Genomic DNA, 10,000 nt, shown 5'->3' with positions numbered 1-10,000 from the left:
AGAAATGTATAATTATAAATTGATATAATCATTCGAATATATTCTAGTTAAAATTTCTAATAAAATATTGCAATATTTGTCACGAATTATTTTTATATTAAAATTCTTTTTCTACTTTTTAAATCATAATCATAATATTTATATATACATAGCAAAAAAAATATCGAGTAAAAATTTCACGTATATAAAATATAAAATAATAATAATAATAATAATAATAATAATAATAATAATAATAATAATAATAATTGTTTTTGTTTTGTTGCCTCGAAATTTTTTCTCTCTATTTATAATATAACAAATAGGAAAATTTTCAAGTAGAAATATCGAGCCTACAAAACAAAAAATATTTATTATTATTATTATTATTATTATTATTATTATTATTATTATTATTATTTTTATTATTGTTATTAAACTGTTAACTGTGTAGGTTTATTTAAAAAAATATGTATCTAGGTTGGCAAGGGAAGACAAGGCACGTATACGAAACATGGACACGAACATGAACACGGACACGAACACGAACATGGACAAGGACATAGAATCGAATGATCCTATTCGATTCTATTCAACTCTGCCTTGTACTGTCCCCTATATTACCCTTGAACGAGGGGTCAGAGATCTGAAATTTCACAGAATGGTATTTCAGGGAAGGTATATTGTTTAACAATCAATAACAAGAAAAATTGTGCACGATCAAAAATTCTCATATTGTTAGATTCTTTGTAAATATTTCTTTTATTGAACAACATATTGTGTAAAGTTATTTTCAAGTGAAATTCTTAATTTTGTTATGTATATATATATATATATATATATATATATATATATATATATATATATATATATATATATAAATTTATTTTATTTCATTGTCGTTTTAAAATCTTCAAAAATATTATAAATTTACGAATATATTTTAATTATCATCGAAAGTTTTAATTTCTTTTCTTTTTTCCCCCATACGACGAGTATATTAATTATAAAGGAAAAAAATCGTCATTGAATTCATAATGACTATAAAATCCTATCGTAGATATTTTTAACAATTTTTACAGATTAAATATTATTAATGATCAGATAATGTTTTTTAAGTTCGATCAGTAAATGAGTTAATTCAAGACTAATTCTTTCATTTTTGTTCCTTTTTTTTCTTCTCCTTCATTTAGATACGTTGACATTCGGTTATGACGTAGAATTAATTAGATGCTTTTTAGTTTCTCTTTCTTTCTTTTCATTATTTATTTTCTCTTTTTAATAGGAAACTCCTTCGTTGGTTGGCTATACGAATTATAGTTTCGGCCGTTACACGTCGTGCGCAGAATGCCATCGTAAATTATAGTTTAATTAAAATCGTAACACTCTGACAGCATTAGAACGCTTTTGCTTATGAAAAGACCAAACGTTATTGTGTCCTTCCTTACTTGTTTTTACATTCATGTTACTTATGCATGTATGTGTATATGTATGATACACATCACTTTCATACTTTGATTCAATAGTTCCTCTTTTTGTTTGTTCGAATTCAAACACTAATCATACTGTATTTTATCTCTGTGTGCATACATTTTGCTTTATGCGTATACTACATTTAACATAGATTTCTACTTTAATATACGATAATTGAAAATTATTAATGGATTATATATATAATCGATATTTATAACAAAAATCTGAAAATTATATTAATTAAAAATTATCTAAATTTTATTTAATGATTTTTTTTTTTCGATTTTAATTGTATCCTTAAATCTTATTAGTTTTACGTTTCAAATATTACATAATATTTTTCAAACATATGGATGATCAATGATAAAAATGAAAAAGAGAAAAAAAAAATGAAGGGTCATGCTATTCGAGTTAAATTATTAATAAAGTAGAAAGAGATATTAATGAAGTGGAATCGTTTGAAATTTTTCAGTGTTTGAAATATCGCGCTAAATTTCAATCGATATTTCGAGATTACTCGAGCATGCGCACAAGAGTTATCGAGTTGAAGGCAGATAATGTCGAGTGCATCCACGGTGGCAGTTCAGCGTGTATTCAGTGAGCGTAGAGAAAGGAGTGTTCTTATTGAGCTCCTCTCTTTAATTCTATAAAAATTTCGTTTACATTTTTTTCTCTATTTTTCTTTTTTTTCTCATTATCTTTTCACTCAATAGAAACTTTTACAAAGGTTTTTATTGATCAAAAACAAAAGTGCAAACGTGAGTAAAATAATAGAAAATTTTTCTTTGAATGTGTCTCGTATCAATTAAGAATACACTTTCTCTATGCTGCACATAACCTAAATACACTTTATTATACAATGAATATTTGAAGTTATTCCTTTGATTTTAATTTAATCAATTTAAGATGTCTACGTCAGCTATATACATATTGGATGTGAAGGGGAAGGTATTGATCTCTCGAAATTATCGTGGAGATATAGAACCTGGTGTAATTGAGAAGTTCATGTCCTTGGTAATGGAGAGAGAAGAGGAAGGCAATCTTACACCAATTATTCAGACAACGGAGTGTACATATGCTTATATAAAATATAATAATCTTTATATCGTATCTATGACAAAGAAGAATGCAAATATTTCTTTGGTCTTTGTGTTTTTACATAAAATGGTACAAGTAATGCAGGAATATTTTAAAGAATTAGAAGAAGAGAGTATAAGGGATAATTTTGTTGTAATTTATGAACTTCTTGATGAGCTATTGGATTTTGGTTATCCTCAAACAACAGATAGTAAGATTTTGCAAGAATATATAACGCAAGAAGGACATAAATTAGAAATACAACCTAGAATACCAATGGCTGTGACCAATGCTGTATCTTGGAGATCAGAAGGTATTAAATATCGCAAAAATGAAGTCTTTTTGGATGTAATAGAATCTGTGAATCTTTTGGCCAATGCTAATGGAAATGTATTAAGTTCTGAAATAGTTGGTGCCATAAAAATGAGAGTGTATTTATCTGGAATGCCAGAATTAAGATTGGGTCTAAATGATAAAGTTTTATTTGAATCAACAGGACGTGGAAAGTCCAAGTCAGTAGAATTGGAAGATGTTAAGTTTCATCAGTGTGTACGACTTTCAAGATTTGAGAATGATAGAACCATTTCTTTCATACCACCTGATGGTGAGTTTGAATTAATGTCATACAGATTGAACACTCATGTCAAACCATTGATATGGATAGAATCTGTAATAGAAAGACATGCACATAGTAGAGTTGAATATATGATAAAGGCTAGATCCCAATTTAAGCGCAGATCAACAGCTAACAATGTGGAAATAGTAATACCAGTGCCAAATGATGCTGATTCTCCCAAATTTAAAACAACTATTGGCAGTGTTAAGTATTCTCCTGAACAAAGTGCAATTACTTGGTTCATTAAATCCTTCCCAGGTGGAAAAGAATATTTAATGAGAGCTCATTTTGGTCTACCATCTGTGGTTGGAGAGGACATAGAAGGGAAGCCACCGATTCAAGTGAAATTTGAAATTCCCTACTTCACCACTTCTGGAATTCAAGTGAGATATTTGAAAATCATTGAGAAAAGCGGCTATCAAGCATTACCATGGGTTCGTTATATCACACAGAATGGTGATTATCAATTGAGAACGAATTAATTTCATAATAATCATAAAATGAGAAACATCATGAGCCATCGATTACAAAGTTCAATTTAATTTTTCAATATATATCTTCTAATGTATAAAGAGAATAATGTTTTCATGAAATCACGCATGAATATGTATTATGCTACTATTGCGGAATTTGCAATTAAGTTTAACTTTTCTTTGGTATTTTCTTTTTTTTTTTTTTCCCTCTTTTCGTTAAACAACAATTCTTCTCATTTTAACATTAATTTTAACGTTGATTTCTTTTTTTAACGTATTATCGAAATTTCTTAAAATTTTTCTTTTTTCTTCTTCTTTTTTTTTTTTTTCATTCTAAGCTTGTTATTGATATTCATATCGATGAAAAGTATTACTTTTTATATACCTATAATTACTTTATCTATAGTGAATGATAATACTATATATGTATATGTATATATATATATATATATATATATATATATATATATATATACATACACATATATAAAAATAATATAATTTTATCAATAATTTCATATTCCTATTACATAATTAAAACAACAAATTTGCAATAATATAAATAAATAAATAAAAAAAAAAAAAAAACGAAACGAAAGGTTATTGTATCAAAACCATAACACCGAGGTACGGAGGAAGGTAATAAAAAACGAGAGGATATTAAATTTCTCTTTTGAAAACGTGACTCATAAGTTCTTTCTTTTCTTTTCTTCTTTTTTTGTTTTCTTTTTTCTTTTTTTTTTTTTTTTTTTTCCATGCTGACGAACACATTTTTCATCCTCCCAGCCAACCTCATCTCCCTCTTCACCCCTTTTTCATAAGCCGCAAGATCGTCGTTTCTGAAAAAGAATTTTCGTTCGCCCGAAACCCCCGTGTGATTTTCTTCTCATAGCTGATTTTTCGTATGCTTTGAAAAATAAAGGAAAAAAAAAAGAAAAGAAAGAGAGAGAGAGAGAGAGAGAGAGAGACAGATAAAGACGGAGATAGGGACGAAGTATTTTTCATTTAAAAATTGAACGCCGTATTTCCTTTATTTTCTAAATATGACCGAATGAACGAATGAGAATAACTAGGAGTCTCGAAAAATGAAAGATAGAAAAGAAGAAAAGAAAAAAAAAACAAAGAAAAAAAAAATAATAATAATAATAATAATAAAAAAAAAAAAAAAAGAAAGAAAGAAATAGTAGTAGCAAATTTTACTCTAGAATTGATGCTGTCGGTACAAACGAAAAAAGAGGATAGAAAATAAATAAATAAAGGAAGAAAGGAAGAAAGAAAGATGGACAAAAAGAAAGAACGAAAGAAAGATAGAGATAGAGACACGAAAATACGATTAGAGTGAAACGGTGGTAGTGGTGGTGGTGGTGGTAAAAATCTTTTTATTCGTATTCGTCGTTGAACGCAGGTACCCCGAATGGTCGTAATATGCAAATTCATTCCACGTATATGAGCCCGTAATAATTTTATGGAAATCAGTAGTCTTGCACGCCGCGAATTTCCTTTTCTCTCTCTCTCTCTCTCTCTCTCTCCTTTTTTCTCTCTCTCTTTCTTTTTTTTTTGTTTTCTTTTTCTTTTTTTTTTTCTTCATTCGCTCGAACGACGTACGCGCTCGACGAGAATTATACTTAGTTATACGCGAAAGGCAACTACACGACGACATTGAAAAACTTTTTCTTTCTTTTCTTTTGTTCTCCTTTCTTTTTTCTGTAATTCTCTATTTCTCTCTCTCTCTCTCTCTCTCTCTCTCTCTCTTTTTGTTTTTTTTTCTTTCTTTTCTATCTTTCAGTTTTTTATATTTTTAATTCTTTTTTTTTCTTTTCCTTCTTCTTTTTCTTCCTCCTGTTAGTTGAGAGTCATTTGGGATATCTCGTTGAAATTCTTTCGAGATATCGAACAAGTTCTTTTTCTGAATTACATTCTCATCGATCCTTGCTATTATGTTTAAATCGAAAAAGAAAATAATAATAATAATAATAATAATAATAATAATAATAAAAATAAAAATAAAGGAAAAGGAAGAATAGGATGAGAGAGAAATAGAGAGAGAGAGAGAGAGAGAGAGAGAGAGAGAGAGAAAAGGAGGAAAACTTTGCGGAACGTGACAGTGCATAAAAAGATGCGTGTAAAACGCAACGAGTGCAGATACTGGTAATAACGTTCCATGGTGCATGTAACGAACGATAGTAATACTGTGAGAGTACGAAGATAACGATATTGCCGTTGCTGTGCTGCTGCTATTGCTGTTCCTATTCCTGTTCCTGGTACTGGTTGCTACTGGTGTTGCTTATGATAAAGTGGAAACACACGTGGTGCTTGCTACTGGACTTGTACTATGTAATAGAGGGTACACAACCTTCTCTGTTGAATAAATATTTTTTTTTTTTTTTTTTAAATTTTTTTACGTAATCCCAACCTTATGTAAAATGTATTTTTATAGACGTTTAGAAAAGTTTTTTTTTTCTTTTTTCTTTCTTTTTTTTCTTTTTTTTTTTTTTGTCAAAAGACAAAATAAACAAATCTCAATTAGTTTTAATATTAGACAATTAGAAATCTAATCGATAGTTCGATTTAATTTGATGTTATTTTCAAATTTTTATTTGCTATTATTACGGACATATATTTATTGAAATATTATATAAAGATTTGAACGATTATGAAAATTTTCTAAACATTATTTGCATATAATGCATATATTCATCGTGCATCGAATGTTTTTATATTGATAAATACGATATTAGTCAAAAAGTTTCTTACAGATGATTTTATAAAATCAATTATTCTCTTATTTTTCTCTCTTTTTTATGGCTTATAATTAGACTTTTAGTTTTACAATATAAGGAAAAAGATATATCAGTGTTTAAAAAAATCACGAGAAAGTATAATTGACTTTTATTATAACATTAGGAACTTTTGGTATATCTCAAAACTTTTGATAAATGATATGTATGACGTGTACGAATATTATATATGAACAAAAAGAAATTCAAAATGATTAGAAACTACTACTATTTAAATATTATTTATAATAAGTTATAATATTTATTATGTATAATATTCATAAATATATATAATAATATATATATATATATATATATATATATATATATATATATAAATAATTATGAATAATCATAAGATATAATTATGAAAATCAAAAGAGATTACATATATATATATATATATATATATATATATATATATATATATATATATCTTGATTTTTATAATTAAGAAATTAATAAATTTACATGTAAAAATATGTAATTTATTTAACGAAATATTCGATTAATTATAATGGATCGTTTAGTATGCCATCTTAGAGAATATCTTAAGTGATAGCTAAATCCACACAATACCGCACGCATAACACAGTACAAATTACGAAGGGAATACTGCTCCGCATTCCCAAAGGAATTTCCTCGACATCGTTTCGTTACTCGTCAAGCATTCGGATAAATTTTCTACATTCTACAAAGGGAGGGAGAGAGAGAGAGAGAGAGAGAGAGAGAGAGAGAGAGGGAGAGAGAGAGAGGGAGAATTTCACGTGCCGTTGATATTCGAGATATCGAAGATATCGAATGTGTATATTTGTTCGCGCGAAAAATAAACTACCGTAGATCATTCCAATCGTTAACATTACAATTGATTTATCGATCATTATATTTTCTCAACGTTGTTATGTTGACGTATACGTCATCTCTATAATTATCTTCGTCATCGAATTGGATTCGTTAACGATAATATAAAAGAATGAAAGAGAGAGAAAAAGAAAGAGAGAGAGAGAGAGAGAGAGAGAGAGAGAGAGAGAAAGAGAACGCGGGAAGCATTTTAATTAAACTGCCAGAACATTTGATCGAAACGTATTTAACATACATAGATTCACATTTCAGTCTGGGCGATTTCATTGTTACTTGACACTGCGATTCATCGCCATTTTCTATTTTCTCGCTCGAAGAACGTACGTCTATCACCGTTTGGGATTTAGCATAATCTGTATTTCTCTTTGGAGTATAAGCAAATGAAAGAAGAAAAGAGGAAAGGATAATATATAGTTCTTTCTTTCTCTCTCTTTCTCTTCACACAAACATTTGTTATTCTTTCTTTTCCTTTTTTTCATTGCTATTTTCCAAGAGAACAACTAGATAAACATAAATAAATAAATAAATAAATAAATATAAATAAATAAATAAATAAATAAATAACAATAAATAAATAAAAATAAATAAATAAAAATAAATCATAGAGGGTAGATATCGTCGAATATTTTATCTCGAAATGAGATCTTTTATTTTGAAAGATATACATGTATATTTGAACTCTTTTATGTATATTTATAGCTTCTATTTATATGAGTATTTATAGCTCTAATATATTATATAGGTATATCTATGTTATCTTTTTATCCTTCTCTTTCTCATTCTTTCCCTCTCTCTCTCTCTCTCTCTCATTCTCTCTCTCTCTCTTTTTCTCTCTCATTATCTCCCATTCTCTCTCTCTCTCTCTCTCTCTCTCTCTTTTATGAGCGTCAGTTCTTTGATATTTATTCGAAAGAAAAATAAAGAAAAGGAAACGTTTATGAAAAGTTGGAGAAGTGTTGTGAAATCTAGAAAAGTGTCGGAAGATTTTAGGATGAGTGGAAAAGGCCGAGTTCGGCACTTTTCTTTTTCTTTTTCTTTTTTTCTCTCCTCTCCTTTTTTTTTTTTTTTTTGTCGATCCTGAGAGAAGAGCGACGAAACGATGGAGACTTTGGAAAGAAAGAAGAGTTATCTCTCTCTTTCTCTGTCTCATGTCTCTGTCTCTCTTTATCCGTCATTGGCTTGCAGCCAATCGTGTGCGAGCCTTTCTTTCCTTGTTTTCGAATCCTCTTGGCATCGACATTTCATTGCAAATTACATTGTCCCATCCCCACCCCCTCAACCCTCCAATCCTCCAACCTCCAGACCCAAATCTTCACGCTTATTTACTCAGTCGATAACCTCCACTGTTTCTTAACGCGTGTACATATACACACGCATACACATATGTACGTACACATTGTAATGCATGCATATACATACATATAAAGAAAAAGAGGAAAGAAAAAAAGAGAAAAAGAAAAGAAGAAAAAAAGAAAAAACAGAAAAAGGGGACAGGGCTGAGGGAAAGAAGAAATGAAAGAAATTATATTACTCGCGTCGTTGCGAACGAAATAAACGAGGAAAATATCAAATTGAAGTTTTAAAGAAGTCGTATAAGTTTAATGATCGATCTCATACTATAAATGTTACCATCCACTTTTTGAAGAAGAAAATTTCATTTCTTTAAGAAAAGGAAGAAAAGAAAGAAGAAGGTAGATGAACATGGCTGTTTATTGCGAAAAGTGAGAAAGAAAGAATGAAAGGGAGAGAGAGAGGGAGGGAGAGAGAGAGAGAGAGAGAGAGAGAGATGCGCAGAGAGAATAAACGAGAAGAAGTTCTAGCTCGACGAAGAGACGACGAAACTCGAGACTCTTCGAGAGTTTAAGTCCTTCGTGATGAAGCGTTGCGTTTTAGATTCTTTCTCTCTCTTTCCTTCATTCTCTCTCTCTCTCTCTCTCTTTCTCTCTTTTATTCCATCCTCTTTCACGAAAAGATGTTGCTCCTTTATCTCGAACGTTACGAGGGTGAAACATTTCGTGCATCCATCCTTGTCCGAGAAAATTTCAAAATTCGTTTTCGACCTCCCCTAAGTATCACGTATATATATATATATATATATATATATATATATATATATCCTGTATACCTCCTAATCTGTCTTTCTCTCTTCTTTCATTCATTCTTTCTTTATTTTTATTTTTATTTTCGTCTTCATCCTTTTTTCTTTTCTTTTCTTTTCTTTTTCTTTCTTTTTTTTTTTTCTTTTTTTTTTATTTTATTTTATTTCGAACTGTTCAAACTGAACATCGACTATTTTGTTCTACTTTGTAACCTTTATCTACACAGATATATATCTAATATATATATATATATATAGACACAAACAATATAATTAGTATCGTGTTCGAAGATAAACGAGTTGACCGACCAAACGTCCATTTGTTCTATCTTTCCAACGTAACGTTATTGCTATGAACACGTATATAACGCGATATGACGATTATGGGTCCTGGACGTTTGGAAATACATAGATGGTTCGTGGCCTGATCAAACGTCGACTTGTTCTATTTCTCTATAAACAACATTATCAACCAATGCATATCTACGCGCGTTATAATAATGATTGGCATAGTTTGAAAATCTCAACAGGCTGATTATACAACGAGTCGTTCTACTTCGATAAACACACCCCCGTTACAATAATATATGAACGGGCTCTGGTCATATGTCGATTTATTTTACCTTCCTACGTAACATCATTAATA

The 10,000-nt window shown here is 29.2% G+C and overlaps 2 protein-coding genes across 10 annotated transcripts in view; one reads left to right on the top strand and one right to left on the bottom strand.

Annotated features, from left to right (window-relative positions):
- The window catches only part of LOC124430871 (neuroligin-4, Y-linked-like), a 144,388-nt gene that overhangs the window by 34,567 nt on the left and 99,821 nt on the right, over window positions 1-10,000 (bottom strand). The gene's annotated exons all lie outside the window — the stretch shown is intronic.
- LOC124430872 (AP-1 complex subunit mu-1-like) lies at window positions 1,891-3,804 on the top strand. The gene is made up of 2 exons (XM_046978053.1): window positions 1,891-2,210; window positions 2,359-3,804. Exon 2 carries the CDS (start codon window positions 2,359-2,361, stop codon window positions 3,625-3,627), a length of 1,269 nt encoding a protein of 422 aa, XP_046834009.1. The 5' UTR covers window positions 1,891-2,210; the 3' UTR covers window positions 3,628-3,804.

This window comes from Vespa crabro, chromosome 19 (assembly GCF_910589235.1).
Source record: "Vespa crabro chromosome 19, iyVesCrab1.2, whole genome shotgun sequence".
Lineage (NCBI taxonomy): Eukaryota > Metazoa > Arthropoda > Insecta > Hymenoptera > Vespidae > Vespa > Vespa crabro.
Note: the sequence above shows the minus strand (reverse complement) of the source record. Positions and strands in the feature narration are given on the sequence as shown.